Source organism: Meriones unguiculatus, chromosome 16 (assembly GCF_030254825.1).
Source record: "Meriones unguiculatus strain TT.TT164.6M chromosome 16, Bangor_MerUng_6.1, whole genome shotgun sequence".
Lineage (NCBI taxonomy): Eukaryota > Metazoa > Chordata > Mammalia > Rodentia > Muridae > Meriones > Meriones unguiculatus.
In genome coordinates this window covers 37416631-37444180 of record NC_083363.1, presented here as the reverse complement: position 1 = coordinate 37444180, position 27550 = coordinate 37416631, and the positions used below count along the sequence as shown (strand labels likewise).

General features: G+C 54.1%; 1 protein-coding gene across 4 annotated transcripts in view; it reads right to left on the bottom strand.

Annotated features, from left to right (window-relative positions):
• Nucleotides 1-3462: 3462 nt before the first annotated feature.
• Nucleotides 3463-27550, bottom strand: part of Tmem63b (transmembrane protein 63B) — a 26717-nt gene continuing 2629 nt past the window's right edge. For 3 of the 4 annotated variants that reach the window (XM_060369663.1, XM_021649297.2, XM_021649298.2), the window contains exons 2-24: nt 22871-23053; nt 22545-22624; nt 22269-22307; nt 21253-21343; nt 19261-19298; nt 18208-18350; nt 18070-18121; nt 17824-17932; nt 17292-17362; nt 13595-13675; nt 11168-11291; nt 10088-10221; nt 9833-9970; nt 9546-9699; nt 8478-8584; nt 8261-8347; nt 8034-8099; nt 6759-6921; nt 6143-6248; nt 5074-5241; nt 4747-4862; nt 4514-4594; nt 3463-4243 (exon numbers count right to left, since the gene is read on the bottom strand). In XM_060369663.1, coding sequence (XP_060225646.1) covers nt 4052-4243; nt 4514-4594; nt 4747-4862; nt 5074-5241; nt 6143-6248; nt 6759-6921; nt 8034-8099; nt 8261-8347; nt 8478-8584; nt 9546-9699; nt 9833-9970; nt 10088-10221; nt 11168-11291; nt 13595-13675; nt 17292-17362; nt 17824-17932; nt 18070-18121; nt 18208-18350; nt 19261-19298; nt 21253-21343; nt 22269-22307; nt 22545-22624; nt 22871-23029 — 2499 coding nt within the window. In that variant the 5' untranslated portion in view covers nt 23030-23053 and the 3' untranslated portion in view covers nt 3463-4051. Of the gene's footprint in view, nt 4244-4513; nt 4595-4746; nt 4863-5073; nt 5242-6142; nt 6249-6758; nt 6922-8033; nt 8100-8260; nt 8348-8477; nt 8585-9545; nt 9700-9832; nt 9971-10087; nt 10222-11167; nt 11292-13594; nt 13676-17291; nt 17363-17823; nt 17933-18069; nt 18122-18207; nt 18351-19260; nt 19299-21252; nt 21344-22268; nt 22308-22544; nt 22625-22870; nt 23054-27550 lie in introns of those variants that run through there. The other variant, XM_060369664.1, reaches the window with a different exon arrangement.

Below are 27550 nucleotides of genomic sequence, written 5' to 3'. Positions count from 1 at the left end.
TCTAGCCTCCTTCCCAGTCCTTTTTAAAACTATTACATTACAATCAGGGAAACAATGGCTTTATGGATTGCTTGATCTCCAGAGCTTGGAGGAAATGGAGACTGCTTCAGAAAACTTTAGGGGCCTGGGGTCTGCTTTAAGCCTAAAGATCCAGTGGTTGATTCACTAGCTTGTCACAAAAGCTGGGAGGCAGTCTAGGGGCCTTGGCCCTAATAGTAACCTAGTTTCCTCCCCTCTTCCAGGCTGAGGGTGAGGGGCAGAGCTGAGCCACACTCCTCCTCTGCTTTAGAAGCTAGATCCTCCATGGGAACCCCTTCTCAGCCACGTCTTCCTGCCCTGGGTGTGAGGGTAGTAGCTCAGACGCCATGCAAGCGGCTTGCTTCTGCCATGTCTTAGGACCTGATATTTCTGGACTAAGGAGGCTGCTCTTCTCGGCTTGGGAGAGGCTTTCTCTGTTCCATTATGGTTCCCGTATCTCTAATGGTTGCTGCCCCCTCCCCCGTCTTTACACAAACCCTTTCCCAGACAGTTGTGACTGAGGGGTAATGGTACATCTCCCTACCCATGCCAGTGAAATAAAGGAGGGAGCTACCTGCTTATTCTCTCCCTAACAGTCCAGGGAAGAAGCCAGCCTTTACCCTCAGAGCATCCAGAGAGGTCCCCGTCTCTACCCAGTCTGAGGCCTCTGGAGGACACAGCCTCATCTCTGCAGGAAAGCCCTTGTCTACAGAAGGACGGGCCCCGTGAATGCCTACCTGGGCAGTACAGCATGCTGAAGGCTGTCAGGTGAGCACCTAGCACTTCTAGTACCTAGCACAGTGCTTGACAGTTGAAGGTTCTTGGTGGGGGTGGGTAGGGGTGGAGGGGTAGGGAGCAGAGACCGCCCCTCCCCCACCCAGAACTCTCGGGGAGTCTTTAGTCAGGGGTGATGGTGTAACTGCTGCCTTGCTCTCCTTCCCTTTTGGCTTTTACACTGGTCTGATCTGCCAGGACCAAGGACAGGACAGGGGAACAAGCACCCGACTGGGGCTGCCATCTAGGCCAAGTGCCTCGCTCTTAATCTGAGGTTTCTGGAAGTGGGTGTTCCTGTCTCCCCAGCCTGCACTTTTATCCTGAAATGCTTCATATATATATATATGCCATGATGGTCTCCCATCTTCCTGTGTCACGTCTTCATGTCTTCCTCCCTTCCTCCTCCTACCATTTTTTTTTTTTAAGACTGGTAGCTCAGGGTAGCTTCAAACTTGCTACATAGCTAAGGCCTTGGACTTCTGGTCCTCCTTGTCGCTAAAATTGTGGACATATGCTACCTCCTCCTGTCTCTCTCTCTCCTCCTCCTCTTCTTCCTCCTCCTCCTGTGTGTGAGTAGAAACCCATATGCCGGCTGCATGTAAACGTCAGACGACCTTCGAGAGCCTGTTCTCCTTTCCTACTGTGGGCTCCAGGGCTTCAGGTCATTATGGCAAATGTTTCTACCCAGTGACCCCTGACCTTCTGATCTTCAGTGCCTCTGCTTCCTGAGTGCTGGGATCACAGGTGTCCACCGCCATGCCTAGTTCATGCCTTGCTGGGGATCAAATCCGTGTCCCTGTGTTTGCCGCGGGCACTCTAGCAACCGGAGTTACAACTCCAGCTCCAATTCCGTTTCACAGGCGAGGTCCAGGGCTGTGATGTCACTTCGCTTGTTTGGTTTTTTGAGACAGGGTTTCTCTGTGTGGCCCTGGCTGTCCTAGAACTCACTCTGTACAGCAGGCTACCCTCAAGTTCAGAGCTCTGCCTGCCTCTGCCTCCCAGGAGGAAGAGGGATAATAAGTTACAGGGCCTCTTGGGTTCCTTGAAGGACCCAGGCCAGAGCTAAATACTACTGGTGCTAAATACCATGATTCTTCCCTGCTGGCCTGAATTCTGCTGGATGCCAGGAGCAAGGAGTAGGAGGGCTTGCGCTTCCTTCATCGCAGCCTTCCATCCTGGGGAAGGGCTCTCCTCAGAGCACCTTTGCTGTCTGCGCTGAGTTTTATCTCCTGTCTCATCCCTAAGCACTTGAATCTGGCTTAGAACTTGAGGAGAACCCCATCCTCAGTCTGCACCTTAGGGGAGGGAGGCACGCTGTGCAGGTGGCCGAGGTCAGGGCTAAGGTCTGTCCAGGACATACCGGGCAGACAGGAGGATTTCCCAGCAGTGGTGTGGTATACCCGCTCACCCAGAGAATTTGCTTAGGGTCCTGGAGCTTCCTGTAAGCAAGATGCTTGCTTCTGTCTCCTCAGTTTCTGCCCATCAAGTAGCTGGCACCCTGTCTCTCAACCCTTGGCCTGGCAGCTGCCCCAGCTCCAACACCTGGAGGGACTCCACCCAGGAGTTTATGATTCATGAAGGTTTCAGATCTTAGTTTTACGTGAAGGTTGAGGCTAGGCCCAAAGCCGCTTTTTTCATCATGGTAACTGGCCTGGTCCTGCAGCCACAGTCAGTTGCCATGAGTACTGCCAGTGTGTCTGTGTATTTGTGGTGCAGATGGCATCGCCGCTGCTAGGGAGGGACCTGGCTCCTGTACCTGGCGGCATTTTCACTGGAGTCTGTGTTCTTCACTGGGTGCTCTCTTGTTGTCTCTGCAGGCTTTTTGGTGCCTGTTCTCCCCCTCCCCCACTGCCCCTTGGACCTCTTCTTTCTGAGTAGTCCCCAACTCACTTTCTCATTTTCTGTTAAAGGATTGAAAACTCAACAGGCAGTTGAGTTTAAAGGCACACACCTTTAATCCCAGGACTCGGGAGGCAGAGGCAGCAGATCTCTGAGTTTGAGGCCAGCCTGGTCTACAGACTGGGTTCCAGGACATCCAGAGGGCTACACAGGGAAACCCTGTCTCAAACAAACAAACAAATAAACAAACAAACAGGATGGAAACTCCAGTCAGTGGAGGGTGGAGACTGGAGAACGGTATTTGGACCTGGCTTTAAAGGTTACGTGGGCACACACTTGATTTGTCTGAGGAAACGAGATCAGAGAGAGGTGTTGACCTTCTCAGAGACACATAGCCAGCCGGTTTCAGACGAGGCCTGGGACAGAGGCCGTTCTGGCTCCTGCTGCGCACAATGCACTGGAGTATATACATGGCTGGGCCCTTGCCGAGCGGCCTAAAGAAAGGCCCTTAGAGAAGGTGAGTTGGGGGTCTTAAGAAGAGCTGGGATGGCTGGAGGATGAGGAGTCCTGGGGATATATGGGGCTGAGGAAGGCCTGAGGTACTGGGGAAGGCCCAGCCCTCTTTCTGAGTCCACCTGGAGCAATGATTTGGCAGTTTTCTGTCCTGATCTTTGCCTCTTAGGAATTCTTGGGCTGCTCAGCACACAGAGGCTCTTCCTGATGGACCCTCTTTAACAAAGCTGAGGTATACTCTGGGACTACAAGTCAGTCCTCCTGGGAGGACAGAGGATAAATTGCCAGGGCCAGCCGCACTCCCAAACAGACACGAGCTCAGAGCTTTTGTTTTTATTTTAAAGGAAAACAAAAACAAAAACAAAAACCCAACAAACCCAGTGCAAAACCCCATTTTCCAGTGTCAGCCATGCCCCCTGGGTCACCCCTGGCTTGGGCCTGACTTCCTCCCACTCTGCACCCCTCCCCTCTCCTACGTCCCATGTCCCCGAAGGCCCAGATCCAGGGGCCGTGAAGGGGAGAAAAAAAAATGGGGTGGCAACTCCTGACCAGCTCGCTTTATCCCCAGGCCTCCAGCCATGGCACCAGGTACCCACCTTGGCTCTCATTAACCCTTTCCTGGCCACACTACTGGGTGGTGAGGCTGATCTGGGGGAACTCCCTCCACACCCCTCTTTGCCCCGGGGCCTGCTCGGGGCTGTCCTCACTGAGGTTGGTAGGCTCCCTCTCTCTCTCTCCCCCGAGGGGGAGAGCAGTGAAACCCCCAGGTTTAAATACCTTAATGAAAGCAGGAGATGGGGGAGGAGGAGGGGGCTTTAGTTCTAATAAATTATTAGCGTTTTGTTTTTAGTGTCCGTGGGGGTGGGGTGGAGGGGCAGGGCGTGGCCTCCAGGGCCCCTCCCTCCCCTTACTGGTGAATCTCATTCTCTATTAGGCTGTCCTCGCATGACTGGAAGTCTGTGTCTGTGAGGCCATCGGGCGGCATCAGCAGCTCCTCGTCTTGGGAGGAGGAGGATGGCGGCTCGTCACCTGAGCTCCCAGGAGCCCCGTCCCCATCCCCGTCCCCCTCTGAGTCTTGCAGCACCTGAGCGATGTATTTCTGAAGGGAAAAGGAATAGGGGTAAGGTGAATGGCTGCCCATTACGGGTGGGTAGGTGGGGGCAGGTATCTTAGGAGCTGCAGCAGTGCCCTGGGGGACACAGTAGAGAGGACACAGACAAGCCTTTGGATGCTCTGGTATCCACGGCCGTGAAGTCTGGTGTGGGCTGACTTACGTGGAGGACTTAACCCAGATTTGGGGTCGAGTCTCTGCTCTGCAGGTCAAAGCCCCCCCCACCCGCCCCCAGTACCCGTGGAGGAAGGCACTCACCGCAGATTTGGGGACGGCAGTAGCGGTAGGGGGCCGTCCATTACTTCTGGAGCTCACAGCATCTGTCTCTGTATGTTCAATCTTGAGGGGGCCCGGGAAGAGGGGAGGGAGGAAACGCCTTTATCTTTGGCCTCTCAATGCCCTCTCCACACCCCTTGACCCCGTACACCACCCCCAAAGAACACCTGTGCCCTCGGCCATACTCCAAAGACGCCTCCTTCCCCGCTCCACACCTTGTAGTTGTGGGCACTGAGGTATTTGAAGTGTCCGAAGCAGACATGGCAGAGACAGATGACGATAGTGATGACCAGAACGACGAAGGTGAACATAGATGTGGGAGCTAGGAACCCTGGGGGCGGGGAGGACAGAGAGAGGGGCTACTGCCTGGCCTTCTCCGAGAGAGGCTAACTGCAGCAGCCTCTGAGTCCCTCACTCACATCCACACAACCTCTCTGAGACACCCCCCCCCCCGCTTGCCATTCCCTTACCACGTGGCCCTTCTGTGGCAAGTTTGTCCCTGCCACCCACCCCAGCCCCCGGAATGGCGTGATGACCCTCACCTGTGCGCATGGTGGAGAAGAAGAGCAGCCAGAAGAGGCAGAGGATGGGTGCGGCGACCACCTGGTTCACGGCCCCTGAGTGGATCTTCTTGTCCAGCTTGGCCGGCAGGTAGGCATAGTAGAGATTGTACCTGTCTACCAGGTGCTTCAGCAGCATGTACATGAGCCCTGAGGAAAGCCAACGGCCCTGACCTCGGAACCAGCGCCCAGCACCTCGGGTGTCGACCACAGGCGGCTGTCCTGACCTTCCGAGATGGCTGAAGGGCTGGTGTCTGCTCCTGTCCCGTCCCTTCCCTCAGCACAAACAGAAGCTGCAGTTTCTCCTGCCCCCAGGCCCTTCATCCCGGCAGCCTCTCCTTCCCTCCGTAACTACCGTCAGAGAGTCACTCATTTAGATGAACGAGAAGTCTTTGGAAACCCATCTTACTTTCCCCTACCCATGTCCCCTAAACAGCTGAATGCACATTTAAAGGGCAGGTTCTACTTTCTGAAGCCGAGGGAGCTTTAAACAAGGGGGAGGAGCCTGGTTTGGGAATCTGGAGCCTTCAACAGCCACAGAGGGTAGGTAGGGGGAGGTAGACCAGAAGCTATTGGTGGGGTCGTGGACAGTAAGAAACTTAGCTAAACACCTTTCAGGGAGGAAGAGAGACCTGCCCAAATTACATGGCTTGCCTACATCAGGACATGTCCGTGAGGTGCAAGGACCTGGCCCACTCTGGAATTCTGAAGTCTGTGTGCAAGTGCAGATGTCGGTATAGGGGTGTGTGTGTATGTATAGGTATTCCGTGTACACCCAAAGGAAGGCCTCGGTACCAGGAAACACTGTTAAGGCGGGTGGCTTGACCCAGAGACCGGGCATGCCAGGCGGGCCAGACCTCTACAGAACTGCTCTCCCCATCTTCCCCAAGGCCTGGCCCCGGACTGAGCCAGGAACCAGGCGGGAGGCCCGAGGGGCCGGTCTCCCAGCCGGGGCCCCGTCCAGTCGGGGTGGCCTGCCTTACTAGGGTGGAGCGGGTGAGGCCCCGGGTTCCCCCGAGCAGGGCCCAGGTCCCGGCGCGGCGGTGCCTACCGAAGGGCACGATGATGGGACAGGTGATACTGTAGGTCATGACCACCGTGAAGACGCACATCATCCAAGCGTAGGCTGCGCCAAACTGGAACTCGTAGGCCTGATGCTGGGGGGGACATGGGCAGGAGGGTGGCTCAGAGTGGAGGGGACAGGCTGCAGGGGGGCAGGGCAGGCAGGAGGCGGCCAGGAACTCTGGGGCTTGGAACGAAGCCATGGGGAGTGAGGGACCTAATGTGGGGGTGGTGCAGGGGACAGCAAAGCAGGTGGGAGGTGGGGGCTGTGGCTGAGGGGGAGGCCAGGCAGGTGGGGGCGAAGTTGAGAGGACTAGGGGACAGGCTACGCAGCGCCCTCTTGTGGAATGAGGGCGGAGGGACTCTAGATCAAGCTACACCTCTCCCAGCTCCACGCACTTATAACATTATGTTCTCAGAACTCAGGGGCCTCCTTATCACCTATGTCCACCCATACGAGCGGGGAAAACTCAGGCTTCCGATGGGAACTAAAGTCCTTAAGCCCCAGCATCCCTAACGCCCACCACCCACGCCTGACTGCCGCTGTTTCTGGTTAGGCCACCAGAGGGCGCTGTGCGTGCCGCCGCTGCCCTAGGCGGCCATACCCGCTTCACGTTGCGTCTTTCAGCGGCGGAGCGCGCCAGGCAGAGCCGGATCATGTACATGAGCAGGCCTGGGATGCGCAGCAGGTCCATGGCGTTACCGATAAAGGCTGAGGCAATGACGTAGTTCACGAAGAAAGCGCCGTTGTCTGGCAGGAACACACACCTGCGGGCAGCAGGCGCTCCAGCACGGCCCCCTTGGCGTGACCTGGTGGCTGTCTGCCTCTTGCTAGCATGACAGCACACCACGCCCTCACCCTCGGTTGCCTCCTCCACACGTGCACCCCTAGCTTAGACCCCTAATACCTGTGCCCCAGTCAACCACAGTGTGAACCCCGGAATGTTAAAATACTAAAACAAGCCCAGATACACATCCTGAAAAGCAGCCCAGAGACCTACCTACATGGCGTGCCCCAAAAACATCTAAGGGGAGAGAGTTCAAGGCCACACAAGGCTGCCAGTGTGTGCTGAGACCGCCACAGAATATCTCAACGAGACCCTCAGAGCCTTCCAGGGGTGAAAGCCCCAGAAACACCCGGGAAGTTTTCCGACTCTGATACTCCCACAATAAAGAGAGCCTCAGACTCCTTCACTAACCAGCCTCAGAAACCCTCCCTCAGGTGTCTTTGGTGTGCGTGGGATGACAAGAACGGCAGAGTCCCTAAGTCCAAGATGGTCACAGATGACTCCAGTAAGTCCCTGGAGCTTGAGCCTGTGAGAGCCACATGCATCCAAGACAGGCCTTGACAGGGGTCCTTGGAGAAGAAGCCCCCGGATCGCGCCCTGTGTGTGTGGCTTCCTCAGCTCTGTGCCCAGAGCCGGATACTCGGTTGTCAATCTAAGAGACCTCAGTAGAGACAAGTATGGGTTCTAGTGACCACTGGGGACACTCTGGGAGTCCCCAAGTCCCCTCCAGATTACGAGCAAGTTCCCTTTACAGCTACCTCCCCAAACTCCTTGGTGGAATTCAAGCCTCCTGCAGCAGTCCTAGAATCAGGGCTCCCAGAGAACCCCCGGAGTGAGCTCTGCAGATACATCTCCCCCGAGCATGCGCTCGGCTGGTCAGGAGCGCCCTGGAGCATGAGCCCCAACCCACCCCATTCAAGCACACACCCAACACCTGAGGACCATCTTTTGGCTAACCCAGTAGACTGACAATGCTAATCCCGCCCCTTAGGGTTGGGGGCCTGGTGACACCCTCCTATAAAGGCTAGATGCGCCTCTCAGCCACATCCACCCCTGTTCTGTCTCTCTCCCCCAAGTGTTCCGGCCACTCACTCAAACCGAATGGCTGCTTCTGCCAGGAATTTCTTGTCAAAGAGCCAGCGGAAGAAGAGGTCTAGGCTGCAGAAAGGAGAGAAGGGTGGGAGCTGGACCAGGACAAAGGGTCTGCCAGGAGCCTCTGGGGGAGCCAGGGGATAGGCAGGTTCCTGGCCCTGCAGCTCTCTTCCTCCCGTGCACTCCCACCCCGGCTCCCCCCCCCCCCTCAGCCCTTTGGCACTCACCTGCTCAGCCCTAGCGAGGGCAAAAGCAGCACCATGAAGATGAGGAAGGTGTAGCACTTGTGCATCGTGGTCCTGTTCTCCCCGGAGCTAGGAGGGCAGGTGGACGGCAGGGCACAGGTCAGGGCGGGCCATCCCATCCCATCCCATCCCAGCAGGCTCCCTAGGTGAGGGGACGGAGCCCAGGGGCAAAGGGCCGCCCAGAGACGGGGCAGCTCACCGCGTCCAGTGTGCTTCGAAGAAGGCAGAGTAGTAGACGATGGTGGGGAGCAGGGCCGAGAAGCACCACAGCAGCAGCGTGGGGAAGAACTGAGTGATGATGGGGTTCTGGGGGGAGGAGGGGCGAGACAGGGGCGTGTCAGGCGGGGATCGTTGGATTGGGTCTGAAGGTTCGGAATGCTTGGGAGGGCTGGGGCGAGGCGAGGGTGGAGTCTAGGGGTGGTGGGAACCACTTCAGGGCCAATGATGTTGATGGTGAGCATCTGCTGAACGCCTACTGTGTGCTGCCAAGCACTTGTGCATGTTCAACAAGCACCTACTGTGTGCCAAGCACTTGCGCATATTCTACACACTAAACCTCACGGCCATGAAACTGGCTCATGCTAGTCAATCCAGGCTATGAGAGACTTGACGGTGTGGCCGGGTGGTGGGCAGTGGGGACTGGCTTTGGACTGGGGTCTGTATCTTATCTGCTGTGCTTCTGAATGCTGAATTTGTTTGTTTGTTTTTTGGTTTTTTTTTTCCCTTGAGACAGGGTTCTCTGTGCAGCCCTGGCTCTCCTGGACTTGCACTGTAGACCAGGCTGGCCTCAAACTCACAGACAGCTGTCTGCCTCTGGCTCCCCGAGGGCTGGGATTACAGGCGTGCACAAGCCCTGTACATGGCACGAGGGCAGAGGGTGCAGGCAGCCATGGGTGCACGCTACGGTCACCACCTGAGTTGCCTGGGCCTTCAGGCTGGCAAGAACGTACATGTGAATGCCAGGGGGCCGGTTCGAACCTTCCATTTTTCAGAGAGGGGAGAAAAGGGGGCGTTCCCAAGGTCACGTGCCCTCCTGCGGGGGGTTGGGGGGGAAAGGGGTTCTCCAGTAGGTATAAACCCAAGGATGGCCTCTGCCGAGAGCAGGGTCTAGTGGAACCCAGGGGCATGGTGTACACAGGGGTAGAAGCCCTCGTCCTCAGGAAGCATCCTGGAATGACTCGGCTGGTACACCCGAAATCACAACTACTAGGGATGGAGGAGATGCTGCCTGGGGACTGATGCTCATGGCGCGTAATGGAGGGCTCACATTGAGGTACTCCACAGGCTTGGTGACGTTGAACTTGTCCATGGTGGTGATGATGATGGCTGGCGTGGTGAGGAAGAAGAGCAGGATGAAGAGGACCACATTGATGACCAGGCAGCGCAGCCACCAGATGAAGCCTCGGATGGAGAGGTGCTCCCTGGGAAGGTGGGGGAGGGGCCGCTTTGAGGACCGGCCGACTGGCTTCTGACAACACCTACGTCCTCCTCCCCACCTTCTTCCCACCTTCCTGGAAACAGCCCCTAAGCCCCATCCTGCCCCTTACGGCTCACCAGTAGATGTTCTGGGGGTCAGGAGCATAGGTCACGGTCCAGTTGGAGATGTGCAGGGCCTCACTGCAGGAGGAGGCACGCGGCTCCCCGCGGCAGGCGCAGCCCTGACATTTGCACACGTTGAAGTCCTTTAGGATGCTGCGGGGCGGAGAGGTGCTTGTTGCCGGAGCCCCGGTTGGGGTCCACAGCGGTGGGCACAGGGCCCCGTGGCAGGGGAAGGCCGGGGGTGACGGGAGGGGGAGGAGCGGAGCTCACATGGCTGTGATGGTCTCGTTGTGGAAGGTGACGAAGGCCATGCCCAGCGGCTTCTCGTTCACCTTCTCCTTTTCCCGACGGTAGTCCTCTTTCAGCCTCTGCTCCAGCTTTGTGTAGTACTCAATGGCCTCTACCTGCAGGTGGCAGCGCCAGGCGGTCTGGTCAGAGCTGGGAGGTGCCCACAGCACCAACCAGGCCCAAACCATGCTCCCCGAGGGTTTCTTGGATATATGGAGTTGCTCTGGCCTCACTCTGTCCTTGCCCTGATCTTGCAAGGTGGGTGCAATGAAACTAGTCTTGTAGGGAGACCAAGGAACAGGGTAGTTAAGGAACTTATTTTTTTTAATCGCCATTTATTTTATTTTACGTGTATGGGTATTTCCCCATCATGCACAGGTATGTGTACCAAATGCGTGCCTGGTGCAAGGGATCCCCTGGAATGGGAGCTGTCATGTGGGTGCCAGGAATTGAACCCGGGTCCTCTGAAAGAGCAGCCGGTGCTCTTAACCACTGAGCCATCTCTCCAGCCCCTAAGAAGCTTAATAAAGCTGAGTATGATCCTTAAATTCTGAGCCTCCTGCTTGCGCTTCCTGAATGATGGGATTACAGGCATGTGCCGTACCTGAGTTATGTGGAATTGGGGACCAAACCCATAGCCCTGCACACACCAGCACTGCATGGCATCCCCTGCCCCCTGCTAGGACAAACCAAACAGTGAAAACAGGGGCTTCAAGGGCCGGCAAGATGAGCAAAGGGAGCTTGCCCCGAAGCCTGATGATCAGGGTTTGAGCTACAGAATCCCTGTGATGGAAAGAACTGTCTTATCACAAGAAGTTCTCTGACCAGGATCAATAAATATTTAAAGAAAGATTTGGGGTTTCGGGGAATCCAGAGGCAGCTGGAGGTTTGTCTGGGGTGGGGCCGTGCCTTCTTCCACTGTTTACCTTTGAGTCTTACTGTTTGTCCTGGGGTTGGGGGTTGTGTTGTCTACCCTGGGGCATTCATGTCTACTGAGGCCTTCCCAGCCCTCCCCAGCCTTGCCAGGGACCCTGGGCACTGGGCAGCCAGCCCACACGGTACCTGCTCACAGCCTCGAACCACACAGCAGCAGAGGTGGCCGCAGGGTTTGGGGTTGATCATGGTGGGTACATTTTCCTTGCTCTGTAGGTTCGTGAAGTAGAGTTTCCCCCGTTCAGCCTTCTTCCTGTGGGATCCGGGGGCCAGTCACCCACTCATTAGTGTCTGGGGCTGGCTGGGAGGTGGGGAAGGGAACGAAGCTTGGGGCAGTCACAAAGAACCCAAAGCTTTTAAAATCCCATGACGTGGCGTCGAATAACGGAATGTGAGGTTTATGAAAACAAAACAAAACAAAAACAAAAAACAAAAAAAAAACCAGGCCACAGTCAACAGGTTTCTGAACACCACCGGTTAATTCGAAATCGACACACCCTGAATCTAGGTTGTTTCTGGCAAAGCTCTGCTGTGCTGCAGCAATGCAGCCCTGCTGCATCGTTGCTTCTGAGCAGACGGCCTGCCGTTCATGGGGCCTCTGCCACCACGCCAGTGGCTGTTAGCGTGAAACATCCTGGCTCAGATTCAAGACCGTGTGAGGGAGTTGCAGTGATCTTGCTGTGCACACAGAGCTTTTTGCTCTCGTAGGAAAACAATGGCTGGATTACGGAAAACAAAGAGTTACTATTCCCCTACCGTTCTTCCTCTGTCTTTGGTGTTGTGTTAGACAGACACATCCATCTTAAGAGTATGTTTTGGCCAGGTGTGGTTACGCGTGCCTTTTATCCCATTGCTTGGGGAGGCAGAGGCAGGCGGATCTCTGTGAGTTCGAGGCCAGCCTGGTCAGTGTGCTTTCATCTTATTTTTTAATTTTATGTGCACGGGAGTTTTGCCTGCACGTATGCCCGTGTGAGGGTGTTGGATCCCTTGGAACTGGAGTTACAGGCAGTTGTGAGCTGCCATGTGGGTGCTGGGAATTGAAACCAGGTCCTCTGGAAGAGTAGCCAGTGCTCTTAACAGCTGATACACTTTCTTCAGCCCAAATATCTTGTTTGTTTGTTTGAGACAGGGTTGCTCTGTGTAACAAGCCCTGGCTGTCCTAGACTGGTTTTGTAGACCAAGCTGTTTCATCTTTGTGTGTGCTGTGTGGACGCATGGGTGTATGTGTGCACGCGTGGAAAAAAGAGGCTGACATGGGGTGTATTCCTTGATTATTCTACAAGTTAGTTTTGGTTTGTTTTTTGTTTGGCTTTTGAGACAGCCTTGGCCGTCCTGGAACTCTACACAAACCAGGCTGGCCTCACCTCAGAGCCACCTGCCTCTGCCACCCAAGTGTGCACCACGCTGCTGGGCTTGAATCTCCGTTTCTGAGGCCAGGTCTCTCACTGACTCTGGAGCTCACGAGTTTGGCCAGGCCAAATGAGTTTCAGGGGTTGCCTGTCTGCCACCACAATACCAGGGCTATAGATGTAGCTTTTACATGCGTGGGGATCCCCAACACAGGCCCTTACCCTTGTATGACAAATGATTTTGCCATTGACCCATCTTCCAAACCCAGCCTTTTCATTACGTAATAAATAAAAGGATTAAATGAAGACTAAGGAATTAAAAAAAAAATGAGTGTGTGTTTGCATATGTGACTACACATGAGGAGGCCAGAGGTTAACTCAGGCGTCATCCTCATCTACCTCCTTGCCTCACCAACACTGATTATAAGTGTGTGCTCTGACACATGACAGGTTTATGTGGGTGCTGGGGATTGAACTCAGGTCCTTGTTCTTGCAAAGCAAGTTCTTTGCCAACTGAGCCAACCCTCCGGCCCCAGGAATTGTTTTAAAATAAATCTTTCTTTTTGTTTTGGGGGATGGGGTGGGACAGGGTTTCTCTGTATAGTCCCTAGCTGTCCTGGAACTCACTCTGTAGACCAGGCTGGCCTTGAACTCTGAGATCTGAGTGCCTCTGCCTCGTGCCTCTGCCTCCCAAGTACTGGGATTAAAGGTATGCACCATCACCCAGCTAGAATCTCCTTATGATTTACTCTCAGTAAATGTTTGACTTGTATTCCTGTTTATATACCTACAAGCCTGAAGTCATGTAAAAGTTTCTCAGATGGAAAGGGCTTGGGAGCAGACAAAATGTAAAAAGGCCTGCTTTAGCTCAGTCCCCAAAGGCAGGGGCTGTCCTGTTCATGAGCTTGCTTAGGGCCAAAATTTTTTATAGTTTGCCATAAATTTCTTGTACTGTAGCTGAAAAGGGTGAGTCCTTAGACAGGTGGGAACTGCAGACACTTCGCTCTGGCAACACACTCTAAGTACCAGGCCTTGGAAGCAACCAGGACTCCCAAGGTCAGAGTCATAGTCAAAATAAGCCCCCCTCCAAAAAAAAAAAAAAAAAAAAAAAAAAGGAGAGCCAGGTTTCCAGGAGGCCAAGGTTGCCCCCCACCCCCATGATGAGTACAGGCCCTTGGTGTCATCCTTCCCAGCCCCAACCCGGTACCTCTCGGCATCAAGGAACATAAGACGAGCCACGTTGTAACAGGGCCGGGCTTCGAGAACGGTGCAGTTGGGGTAGGCCTCCCTGAAACACAGGCAGCTGTCATGCTCTGCAGGGCTGCACACACTGGCCTGCCCTTGCCTGCCTTCGGGGCTCCAGCACTTGGACACATTCCCAGCTTACCCATTTCCAGTCTACAGTGCTCCCCAAGAACAGAACTCTGACGTTCTTCCACACAGTACATGAGTGGGGACAGGGTGCAGGCGTGCATGTGGGCTGTGGGAAGGTAGCAGGTGACAATAATCCAGGTTGTGTGGAGGTACCACTGTGTGGAGCTGGGGAGACCAAGGCTGTGGTCTCACTCTTGTCCAGGGCTGTAAACCTGAGGTTCACAGAAACTCTTTCTAGATACAGGCCCTTTTCCCGGAGGACCTGGTCCCCATCCAACACTTGAACTTGACTTTGGATTTAGTTCAACCAATCTTGGCCCAAGACCAACAAGAAACTGATCCTGAATCTGATCCCTAACCCTGGCCATGACCCAGGCCCAGGGCTGATTCCCTACCTCCTCAAGATGGACTGAAGGAGCTGCCCTGCCTCGCTGGCACGTGGCTCCGGAGAGCATTCACAGAACCTTTGCCCATCCACCAGGCAGTGCCCTTTCCACTCGATTTGCCAACTGATCCAGTTCATCATCTTGACTGAGCTGCCATCTTTTTGGAGGCATATTAAAACTTAATGAAGGGCCACCAAGTATTCGAGGCACGTGTGATAAAGTTCCCCAATAGCAAGGGGAAAGTCACCAACAGCAACAGGCCTGGACCTCACTTTAGGAGCTCACATCTGGCCTGGGGTCCTTGAAAATGAACCAGCTAGGTGGCCAAAGCTCTTTCCTTCATGGCCCTTTGGTAGGACAAGCTCTCATCCTCAGGAGAGTACTGGCAAATCCTTTAAACTGGACCCCACGGGCATGGTGATTTTGCACAAAGGATACTCTCTCCTTCTGGGGCAGTCCTCTAACCCACACAGTCCCCAGACCTGGACCATGAGCCTCAGCAAACACTGATGATCTCTCTGAAGCTCAGTGTGGACAAGGGCTATCTCCTAATCATCACCACACACAAAGTCCTGTCCAACAGCCTTGCCCACAGCCAAGTGCTCAGCAAAGCAGGCTGAATGGACAGAGGGGTGAAAGGCTGACTTCATCACGCTCACCCTACAGAGAGCCCCAGGGTCTAATGAGGACCAGATTCTCTTCACCCTCGCTTTTAGAGTGAGCATGAGTTTTAACCACAGGCTCTTTTCCTAAATAAAGCTAAGAGACCCAACCCCGAAGCACTGGGCCAGGACACATCACTCTGGCCTTCTGCCTCTCATAGCACACGGCAGGCTATCACAGAATTGACCACTGCGCTCAGGTCTCTGCTCAAATGCTGCCCTCAAATGCTGAGGGTCCCTTATACACATTCCCCTTCCCTGCTCAGGACGCCACCTCAGCACCCCCGTAACGCGACATCCTTTGACTCCCAGAACTAATGACGAGGAAACGCCTGGTTTTGTTTATTGCTGTACACTGAGCCCTCACCCAGGGCAGGGTCATGGGTCACTAGAGGTCTGCATGAGGACCTGTCAACGCAAGCTGACAACTGTCTAACTGGACAGAACATCACTCACCGTGAGCACACACTAGCCCCCATCTCGACCTAGCCTACCCCTACGCTGGTGCAGACTTGCACCCCAAATAATCCTCTCACCCTGTTTTGTAGGCTGTACAAGGGCAGGGCTTGCTTCTAAAATATCTATGCCAGCATACAGCGGATGGTGGATATATGTGTGTCACAAGCACAAGTCCCCACCCATCAGTCTAGCTCCGGATCGCCAGGACACGAGGCTCCGGAATGTGACCTGACCAGTCACTGCCTGCAATCCTGCTCAGACATTACTGCTGACGGGACAACAAACTGACCTGCTCCAGGACAGTTGACTGAACTCTGATTTGGACCAACAGCAATAGACCTGGACCTCAAGAATAACCCTGGAGCTGGAGGGATGGCCAGGGTTTAAGAGCTCTTCCAGGGGAGAGTTGATCCCTAGCACCCACACAGCTACCCATAACCATCGGTAACTCCAGTCCCAGGGGATCTGTCTCCCTCTTCTGGCTTTCATGGGCATGGCACCCACATGGTACACAGATATACATAGTTAAAACACCCATACACATAAAATAAAAATAAGTAAAACTTTAAAAAGAAAAGAAAGAATAAGCCTTGAATCTGTCTAAAGTCTAACCTGGGATCCAGATCAGAATGTCCCTTGTCACAGCCACTGACTGGCTCCTCATCTGGGTCACAGATTGACTTGTCCCTTGTCCTGGACACTGGCTGGCTCCTCATCTGGGTCACAGATTGACTTGTCCCTTGTCCTGGACACTGGCTGGCTCCTAATCTGGGTCACAGATTGACTTGTCCCTTGTCCCAGCCACTGACTAGCTCCTCATCTGGGTCGCAGATTGACTTGTCCCTTGTCATGGACACTGGCTGGCTCCTCATCTGGGTCGCAGATTGACTTGGCCAATCTCCACTCATCCCCTTGACTAGCTTGTGCAGTTGATCTCTATGGTGTGACCCTTGAGCTGTATGACTTTTCATTCACCTTCTGCTACGGTAGTGATGAGAGTTTGGCAATAGATGAATAAAAGTGAGAGGACCTATAATTCTGTATGCAGGCTGTTTACGTCCCTACAGCTAGGACATAGTCCCTTAACTTTTTTTTTTTTTTTTAAGATTTATTATTTATACAGTGTTCTGCCTGCAAGTTTGCCTGCACGCCAGAAGAGGGCACCAGATCTCACCATAGATGGTTATAGGTCACCATGTGGCTGCTGGGAACTGAACTCAGGACTTTTGGAAGCACATCCAGTGTTAACCTCTGAGCCACCTCTCCAGCCTATCCCTCAACTTTTTGTTTGCTTGTTTTTTGAGGCAGAATCTCTGTATGTAGCCCCTATCTGTCCTAGACCTCTCTTAAAGACCAGGCTGGCCTTGAACTCACAGAGATCCAGCTGCCTTGGACTCCCAAGTTGTTGGGATTATAGGTATGAGCCACAATGACTAGCAGCTTTTGAAGCTCCACCCCCTGGGTCGGTCCAGATACCTGATAACTGCAGAGTCAGAGAAGCTGAGGGGGCATACGGCCAACCTTCTCAGACTCCTTTAGTGCCACCAAAGCACACACGTTTTCCCATGAAAACTCTTCCCACCAAGTAAGTGCTGCTAATAATTTTGAGGAAGCTGCCACCTCAGGACCCTGGGCCAACCACCCAGGACCCAGCCCAAGCCGGACGTAGAAACAGATGTCATAGGCTGCACTTATCAGGATTCCCTCCTATTGCTCTGGTTTGCTGAGTTTTGGGGAAGCACTAGGCATCAAACCGGAGGCCTCATATACATGCTCAACATGTACAAAGGGGCTCTATCCCGAGTGACCCCAGCCCTCTCCAGTTCTTGGAGGGGCTGGCTGTCACTCAGTGAACATGGAAGAGGGAGGGCCCAGCTTGGAATGTGAGGTCTCCCCCTGATCTGCTTCCCTCAGCCTGTGCTGCAGTCTGCTGAGTACAGGTCCAGGGGTCCGAAGCTGTTTTTGGGGCTTAATGGACAAGTGAGGGTCAGCCGGCCCGAGGTGGGGCGGGCCGCTTACTCACTCAAAATGTTTCTTGATTTTCTCTGACTCTGCATATTTGGAGATTCCGTTGATGAAAAGAGTCCGCTTGACCTGGGGAAGAGGACGGCAGGTTTGGCTTCCTGTCGGTGGGCTCCGGAAGAGCCAGAGAGTGCAGGGAAGGGCTGGGGGGTGGGATGAGCAGAGGGGCAGGTGGGTGGGAGCAAGCTGTGGGCATCTGTCAGGCCTCAGTGGAGTGTCTGTAAAAGAAGCCTAACGAAAGAGCCGCCTTGTTCTTTGAGGGGTTGCAGGGGCCACCAGGTGCGTGGACACTCTGAACCTTGAGAATAGAACCTTTGGGCCAGGCTGGGTGAATGGCTGTAGAAGGTGAGGGAACATTGTTACCGTTGATGTCAAATAAGACAATACAACCATCTGACACCACGACCAGCCACGGCCATTTCCCAAGGGCGGGGCTCAGCTCGGGGAGGCACCCTTATCCAGTGTATAGGAGGGAATCCAGGCGGCCACCGGGAGGGCTGACGGGGAAGCAGAGGTGGGCTGCGCCTCCTTACCAAGTCATCTTCCTTGTAACGCATCTTAGAGGTGTGTCTCCGCATGCTGTACACGGTAAGCAGCAGGTACAGGAAGGCGAAGGAGGTGTGCAGCCAAAGGAGGTTGTTCCTGGGGGCGGGCACAGGCACACACGGGGCCACAGGCTCAGCAGAGCCGACCTCTGCTGTCCCCGTCCACCTCTGCAGCCTCCCATCCCTTGCTTCCCCCCCTTGACCCCACCCCACGGCAGAGTTCCCCAGCCTCACCCTGATTTCAGGTTGGCAATGGTGGTTCTCCCGAAGCTGTAGGCATTGTTCTCTGGAAGGTGGGAAGGAGACGGGGACGGGGTCAGCAACAGATACCCTTCTGTTCCCTTCCGCTCCAGCCGCCCGGCCCTCACTGACCTAGCAGGTCCCCTGAGAAGTTGACAGGCAACACGATGCCCACGGAGAGGACGCCCACGACGACCAGCAACCCGATGATGTGTCTTTGGAAGGACAGGTAGTGCACTGCATCGCCCCCACACTTGTCTCGGATCTCATCGTCCCTGTGGGCCACAGGAGGCAGACAGAAGATGCTCGTTAGGAGCAGCAGAGGGAAGGCCGGAACCTGTCTGTCCCCCCATCACCCCCACCACCACTGCCACCCTAGCCACCCCTGCTGATGGGGCAGCAATGTTGTTGAGGTGGAACTTCTCATCCCGGTTTCTCCTGGGAAGGGAGGAAGGAGAGAGGGGAAGAGAAGGGGAAGGAGAGGAGAGAAGGAGGAGGAGGAATGCACAGAGCCTGGAAGTGGCTAGAAAAAAGAAGAGCAAGAGAAGAAAAAGAGAGCAAGGTCAGGAATGGAGGGGAAAAGGCAGGAAGAGAGAAGATGGAAATGGGAGGAGGACAAGAAGGAGGGATGTAGTTGGGGAAGGCTGGGAGGTGGGCAGTAACAGCTCCTTCTAGGGCCTTAAGGGTACAGGGATGAGCTCCCATGGCTAACGGCCATACTAGAGGAGGGGCCCAGAGCATGGTTAGGGGCCCAGTGCTGACCTGTCCCAGCTTCCTGCCTTTCTCAGCGCTCACTGCCTGCCTGTGGACTCTGGCTGGATCTCCTGACTTCTGCCTGCTGGCTGCTGGCTCCTGCCTGCTGCCCCCACCTGCTGGCCGCACAGAGGCCGAGGTGGGGGCTCCGGCCCCTGCTCTCAAGCTGTGGCGAGGGCTGGTCGACCAGGGCATGGCTGACCTCGTGCAGGGTGTCACAGAGGAGATGGTGGGTCGGAATAAGCGTTCGGGGGTGGTCAGCGCAGGCTGGACCCCCGCCCCACTGCCTGCCTGGCCTCTCGGAGTAGGGTGCAGGGTGCTTCGATGGCTAGGCGTGCTAAGGCCCTCAAAGCTGCTGGCCTTGGTTTTGGAGGGAGCTGACGGGTGCTGAGGTGTCTGTTTCTCTTTAGAGTGCGCAGACCATTCACTTACTTTATCCTGAAGATGGCTGTCAGCCAGGAACAGAAGCCCTGGGAGAACAGAGGGAATACAACTGGAGATCCCAGCCTACCAGCCTGACCTCCCTTCCCTATAGCCTCCACCCATCAGGTCCTCACAATTACCTCCAGCCTCTGGTCACCAGGACACAGCTCCTATAACCACCCCTGCACCTGAAGAAAAACCCCAGGAACACCGAGGTTGCTAGAGCATTTGCCTAGCATGAGTGAAGCCCTGGCTTCTAGCTCCCATTCCAAAAAAAAAAAAAAAGAAAAAAAGTATGTAAGCGCGGAAGAGGGAGACGGCTCAGTTAGTGAAGTGCTCGCCATGTGAGCAAAAGGACCTGAGTTCAATCCCCAGGTCCTACAGAAAAAAAAGAGGAGGCATAGGCAGATGGATCTCTGGGTTTCAGTGGCCAGACAGGATAGCCAGATAGGGAGCCCAGGTCCCAGTAAGAGAGCCTATCTCAGGAAACAAGGTGGGCCTGCCAAGACGGCTTGTAGGGTATCTGCGGCCAAGACTCCGAACTGGACCTTGAGCTCTCTGGAACCTAACATGCTGGAAGGAAAGAACTGACTCCCCAAGCTATACGTGTGTGTGTGTGTGTGTGTGTGTGTGTGTGTGTGCGCGCGCATCTGTGGTGGATAAACAAATGCAAAACAAACAAGCACACAGAGGTTGACAGTACCTGAGCAACAACAGTCAAGGCTGATTGCTGTCTTCCCCATGTACCTATGTACACATGCACGCATGCATGCATGCACACACACACACACACACACACACACACACACACACACACACGCGCTGCCAAGAAAAACCCTATAAAATCTAGGAAGATCTGCCCTGAAGGAAGAAAAAGGCCCAACACCTTATTGGTAGACCCCATGTCCAGAGATGCAGATAATTGCAAATCCCTGAGACCAAAATGGGGATGGGTGTACTTTGAGGTTCAGGGAAGGAAGTAAGGTCCCCTGATCTCTAGCTCAGAAGAAGAGTTTGCAGGCTGGCAGGATGGCTCGGAAGGTAAAGGTTGCTTGCTACCAAACCTGATGACCTGAGCTCATTCCTAGAGACCTACATGTGCTGTGTCATCCTCCCCCTTCTTGTACACACACACACACACACATACACACACACACAATGTAAAAATCCATAGTAAGAACAAGCAAACATGGCTGTCAAAGCAGAGAGGTATGTCCTGCTGCCTGAGCTCCTCCATCTCCTAGTCCACCTTGAAGGGACCAAAATCTAGATTTCCCTGGGATGCATGTATCTCCCTGTTCTTCTCTCAGGCCTGCCTTCGGGGAGAGAATGGACGATTAGAGAGTGGACAGTAGCAGAGAGAGGGCCGACCCTACCTTCTACCAAGAGAGGGACGGGAGAGGGTGCCTTCCGGCCAAGATGCAGGTCTGGTTCCCTGAGCTTCATTCAAGTCTGGGGGCCAATCTAGACTGCCTGTGGCCGGCAGAGGTGATCCCTGTAGCTTGCCACTTACCCTGTGCATCTCAGGAAGCTGAAGGGCCTCTCTGCTAGGGCTGTTTCAGGGGCCCCAGCCCTTGTGGGATGGAGCACAGCCACCCCAGAGTCTGAGGACAGCTGAAGGGGCCATTCAGCCAGCACTAACCCCCAGCAGGACAGCTGGTCCCTATGTGCAGGGTGACCAACCTGCAAGCTCTCTGTATAACACAGTGGTGTCTCAGTTGTATGACACAGACCCTTGAGGCTCATTATGGCTTTAAAAATCATGTTCAAAAAAAAAAAAGGAGTTTTAATCCATAGGAGAACCATAATCCAAAGGGCACCAAATTCTACTGTGGCGGACAGAGTTTGCAACTGACAATGTTAGGGCTGCCATTCAGAGTCTCTGGGCCTGCTACCTTCCTCTAATCTTAGCACCTCACTTGCTTTGCTGAGGAGAAGGCCACCCTGGTGTCCCTGACCTTACAGTAGTGTACTCAAGGAAATTGGGAGGAGGACACTCACATTGTCCCTTTGGTCAAAGTCGACGGAGCTGGAGACAGAGGTGAGACGCTCGTACCGGTCGTGACTGTCCCCGTGCATAGCTGATGCCACACTAGGGGGAGGGAGACAGAGCAGAGGAAGGTGAGAGGGGGAGCGTGGGTCTGGGGGGGGGAATAGCCAGGAGTACCCAGAGGGATTAAAGAAGACACAGAAAGCGCAGAGGCTGAAGCAAGAGTGACCTCCCCCTGGCCCTGCCTCCCACGAACACGCCTACTTCAGGGACCACTGGTGATGGACAGTGAGTGGGTGTCTTCATCACTGCCCAGAATGGAGGCTGAAGCAAGAACGGTAGGGGTTCCTGCAGTTCCAAACCTGACCAGCAGGGGGAGTGGGAGGTGGGGGACAGAACCAGTATTACTCCAAAAGCAAAGGGGAGGCTCCCAGAAGGACCCAAAGGGTTGGCAAAGACCGGAAGGTGTCTCTTGGGGTGGGGTAGGACCCTCCCCTCCCTTTTCCCTGAGCCATCGGCTGTCACAGCTCCAATTCCAGCCCTATGGACAGAGAGCACAAGGGGGGCAAAAAGGCCACACTGGGGGCTCCTTGGGCAGAGCCCATCCCAGGCCTCCAGAAGGTGCAGGGAACCCTGGAATATGAAGAACTAGCTGTTAGGAGACAGGGAGCTGTCGGGGACACCCAATCTTGTCTCTGCATCACTGTGCTGGGGAATCCCCAGAGGTCCCTCGCCCCATCCAGGGCTAAGAATGCGGGGAGGGGGGAGTATACACGGAGGGAATTTTCGTAGGCAGGGAGCACAGGAGAACGGGCAGAGGATGAACCAGGATGGGCAGAGACAAGCTGGGGAGCCCCTTGCTCGGCGAAGCACACCGCCTGTGTTAATCTGAAACATGAGCCTGCAGAGGAGAAAACTGCAAAAAAAAAGAAAACCAGCCACTGGAGCGAAGAGAAGAGAAGCGTGAAAAGGAGAAGAGAGAGAAAAGCTCGTTTAGTGAGGACGAGGGGGCTGTTGCCCCACATACTATTCCTGTTCCACTCGCTCCCTCTCCTGCCGGCGAAGCCTGGGGACAGAGAACAGAAAGGGTTAGCTGGGGCGGGGGAGGGCCCCTGAGGGCTGGTAAGGGACAGGGGCCCAACTAAAAGGTCCTCTTGCCATCCCATGTTGGTCTGGGGACTAGTCCCTCTCCATCCCCCCAACAGAGAGGATGAGAGAAGGCTGGCTTTCCCCACCAAGCGACGCGGAACGATGATACCTATCTGTGTGCAGGGTGGAGGGGCGGTCCCAGGCTCTTTCTTACCTGTCTGCATCTGTCACCAAGGCCAGCCGCCCATAGTCCCAGGCCACCTTCCGGAGGATAGAGAATAGGAACAGCAGGGCCTAGGGGGGAGAGGGGGAGGCAAGTAGAGCAGCCGCCGACAGCCAGGGGTCAGGAGCAAAGGGATCAGAGCGTGGACTTAAAAGGAAGGCCCCTGGCGTGGGGGAGGGGACAGGATTTGGAAAGTGGGGATCCCTCCTCCTTGGTTAGTCTGGGAAGGTGGCACACGGGTCAGAGACGGAGGATTGTTTGCAGGGGATGCCCCGGGCCCAGGTGGCAGGGGCGGGGGTCAGAAGGAGGACACTCACCAGGAAGCACATGAAGTCCAGAGCCAGCACGGTGGGGACGCCCCCGAAGGGCAGGCCCTGCAGGACAGTGCTGCGGATGCGGGCGCTGTAGCAGTAGTCCTTGGGGTTGCTGCTGTTGAGGGCCGCGGTGCCCAGCGTGGCCAGCAAGAAAGGCAGCATGGCTGCTACTGCCGCATGGTCCTCCTGGGCAGAGGGCAAGGCAGTCAGCTGGGTTCACCCCCGGCCCACCCTGGTCTCGCCAGGGTACCCGGGAGGGTCGGCCAGCTGCCTCAGTGGGCGGAAGCTCTGCTCATGGGAAATAAAGGCACAGCAAAGCGATGCGTGTATCACACAGACTTATTTCATGGTCCTCTGGCTAGGTTTGACCCCGGGTCAGGAGGCGTACCCTGATCCTAACTGGGGGTGGTGTGGGGGACTGGTTTCACTACACAGGCAGAAGTGTATGTCAGCTCAGTGTCTACCTCCATGTACCCCAACTCCTAGGTGGAGAAATGAGGAGGGATGGAGTCTAAGATGGTTCGGTGGTTAAGAAAGAGCTTTGCCGCTCTTCCAGAGGACTTGGGTTAGGTTCCCAGCACGCATAGGGAGGCTTGTGACCATCATAATTTCAGTTCCAGAGCATATGATGCCTTCTTCAGACCTCTGTAGGCACCAGGCATGCATGTGGTGCACACACACGTATATACATGCAGACAAAACACTTTTCATATAAAGCAATATAAACAAAATTTAAAAAACATAGGTAGAGGCTGTCTCTGATGACAGAGGGTAAAAGTCCAGAGCCAATATTCTGATCTTCTCAGAAGAGGTCCTAACTTCAATCTCTAGGACCACAATAAATGAATGAAGAATTAAAAGAAAATGTGATTAGAGTTGTTTTGTTTTGTTTTTGTTTTTTGAGACAGGCTTCTCTGTGTAGAGCTGGCTGTCCTGGAACTTGCTCTGTAGACCAGGATGGCCTTGAACTCACAGTGATCCACCTGCCCCTGCCTCCCAAGTGCTGGATTAAAGGTGTGCATCACCACTGCCCAGCTATGTTTAAGCCTTTTTAATTCTGCCTCCTCCATATAGCCACCTTCAAAACAGATGTCCAGCCTCAGAGCTGCTCTGTGTCCTCAGAGCAGAGCACTGGGCTGGAAGGCAAGTATAAAAGAGCCAGGCATCAGGGTCTGTTTCACCAGGGTGGCCCCAGCCACTACTGCATTTCTCCGCCACATTTTCCAACCCAGCTTCCCTCCCCTCTCTCCAAGTAGCTGTACAGAGGGGGAAAACAGAGGGGCGTGAGGACTACAACTCCCAGAATGCTATGCTTCTCCCTCCGAAGCAGAGCAGGCTGGGAATGCTGTGCCCTCCAGCCAGCTTTTCCATTGGCAAAAGATGGGAAGAGTGGGCGGAGGCCTGTAAAGGCCCCCAGCAACCGCTGTACTACTGTCTTGCTTGGTGCCTGCCTGGTGCCCTACCACAGCCCTTTGTGCTCTGAGTGGATGAGGAGCAGGAAAGGAGGGAAAGGGAAGCCAGTTGGAGTCCTGGGCTCTCTAGAAATGCTTGGGGACAAAGCTGAGCAGGGCTCTGGGGAGGCTCCCAGGCTGGAGAACTGTGGCTGCAGCAGAGGCAGCCAGCTACCGCAGCAGCACGGCCCCACCCGGTCTTACTCAGGGGCCCCTGGGGGCCCCTTCTGCTGACAACATGTTAGGTGCCTGGGGGAGGGTCCCGAGGGAAGAAAGGCAACCAGACAAAGAGAACAACAAATCTAGAAGTGACTGGCAAGTTGGAAACCACTGTCTGTCCCTCAGCCCCCTGGGGTGACCTAGCAGCCCTGGGGTCTCCTCTTTCCATTCAAACATCCGATCACACAGAGCAGGTGCCAGAAGCTCTCTAAGTAAGAGGACATGGGCATTGTTTATGTGTTTCTCTTGGGCCAAAGGGGTCTTTGCAAAGCCTGGGTCGGGACAGAGCAGGGAATAACTGCCCTGTGTCTTAACCAGGCTCCTTTATGCCCACGAGTTTAATCACTGTGGCATGTACTATTTATCCAGGGACCCCTGATTTAATAACAATATATGGGGCTCCAGCGGAGGCTCAGCGGACTTTTCTCGCAGGCAACACAGGGATTCGATTCCCAGCACCCACACGGCGGCTCACAACCGTAATCCCACTTCCAGATGTGATACCCCCCTCTGGCTTCTGCTGGTACTGCACCCACACAGTATACAGACATACATGCAGGCAAAAACACTCCTACGCATAAAATAGTAAGTCTTTCTAAAACAAAAGAATAATAACATATGCGATTGCACTTAATCCTCAGACATCCTGTGAGTTGTATCACTGAGTACGGTGCTCAGAAAGGTTAAGTTCTTTCCCACAAGATCTCACTGCCCATACAATGATGGAAACTGGAATTCAAACCCAAGTCAACCTCTGCCCAAAGCTGGGACCCTTCTCAGAACACAAGGGCACTTTGCTGTTAAGCCTAGCACAGATGAAGTTGGACCCGGGCCTCACTCTTCCAACCTGTAACAAAGAGACACCAGCAGTGTCTCTCAGTGAAAATGTATCCACAGTGGGGGTAGGGGGGTGGGGCCTCTGTTTCCCTCTCTCACCAAAGTCTCCTTATGTAGCCTAGGCCGATCTCCAACATAAGATCCTCTGCGTATATGGAAGCTCCCAAATAAAATGCTTATTATTTGCTTGTGGGCCAGTGAATACAAGGGCAGTCCAGACATATGTTCAGATATGTGAATGTGCTCATATGTGTGTCTGTCTGCATAGGGAGCTAGGTGATGACATGACAGTGTGCAGAAATAAAAGGACTCATGGCCTTGGAATGGAGGAGTGTGTGTATGAGTGTGTGTGTGTGTGTGTGTAAATATACACAGATGCCGAAGCACCAGCACAGGTTAAAGGTGGGTATGGGTATAGGTATTTTGGGGAAGGGAGCCTCTGATTGCTATCCCCTCCTCATTTTTCTTTGAGACAGGTCTCATCTATTCCAGGCTGCCTTCAATCTTGTTATGAAGTTGAGGATGACCTTACATTCCTGAATCTCCTGCCTCTACTTCCCAAGTGCTGGGAGCCCAACCTAGGGCGTCAGGCATGCTAGGCAAGCACGTTACCAATCATGATACACCCCCAGTCCTAACCTCTGAACTCCAGGAACTCCAGGACCCGTTCCCACCCCTTGTCTGTTTCTAAACTGCCCAAACTCTTTCAGCACCATCCTGCCATTCCTGTCCTCTCTACTCTGAATGAAGATGGGACATTTTGGGGAGCTTGGACGTGATATGGCTCCGTTACAGTGGGCGGCCGTTTCCAGCACTACACAGATCCTCCCCTGTACCGAAGGCAAGCAAGGCACACACCTGATCACCCCTTCACAGGGAGGAAATAGGGACCAGGGAAGGGAATGGAGCCAGGCAAGGTCACAGGGTAGGTAAGGGGTGGAGCTGGGCTGGTTGCTTTGTCAGTTGACAGGGTGACTTCCAGCTCTTAACTGTAGGGGTGGGGTTGCTGGGCTGGGTGTCATCCAGGGCAACTGCCTTCAAATCCAGCCTATGGCTGGGAAGCTGAGAGGAAGCAGAATACTTAGGGATGGTAGCAGCAGGTGAAGGATCTCCCAATCCAGACATGGCCAGGCTTCTGAACCCACTGCTCTAGTTGGAGACCAAAGCTGCTCTTGTATGGGGATGGGAATTTTACCTTAACCAAATCAAGGTTGTCATTTTACTAAGAAGAACTGTGTTACAGGTTAGAAGTTATTTTTTGTTTTGATTTGATTTTCCTTGTAGAGTTTAGAGCTTGGGAGTCTTAGAAAACCAGTGAAAAAGATCTTAACTCTTAATATAGGAAATCTGGACATCAGTAGTCCAATATGTAACAAAGTAATACTAATAGCTTTGCTTGACCTCCAGGTGGAACTTAGAGAAAGGCAAAAGTGTATCTATAGGCGGCCCCTGTCTCTCTCCAGCGTCTAGCTATATAGTTTCAAGTCAACATACAAGTTCGCTCCACCCCTCCTGGCTTGTTTTACTTTTATTCTGCGCAAGGCATACTTCGCTAAGCACTTCGTAAATGTTGCTATTTGCTACTCCTCACAACCCCAACTGAGGCACAGGGATGGCCAGGCATTTTGCTGCTCCTGCAAACGGGAGAGGTCACTAGCAGGGCTCCGAGGGCTCCGGGCTGTTAGCACCAGCTCTGAAGAATGCCATACCCTGTAACTACAGGCTTGCCTTTCTTCTTGCATGTAGCTCCTAGTCCTTAATTCAAGTGTGGGGTTTGTGGGTTCAAAGTTCTGAGGCAGGGGTAGAGGACAAGGTACCCTAGGATGAAAACACATGGCTTCTACCCTGGAAAAAGTACTTAATCAGCTGGGGTCTTGGGTCCTTCACCTGTGAAATGGGGACAACTCAGCCCTGCGGCTGCTTAAAAAGATTAAGTAAGATTAAAAAACCAACACAGAACACAAAAACCCCAGTTCAAAGCTCTTAAGAAAAACAAGCAAACAAACAAACAAACAACAAAAAACCACAAGCAAACAAAAGAAATCACCACACAAAAAAGACCAGCTGTTGAAGGCAAGCTGGTGTACACCTGGGAGATTGAGGCAGGAAGATCAGGAGTTCAAGGCCAGCCTGGGCTAAATCACATCCCATGGCGAATGAAACAAAACCCCAAAAC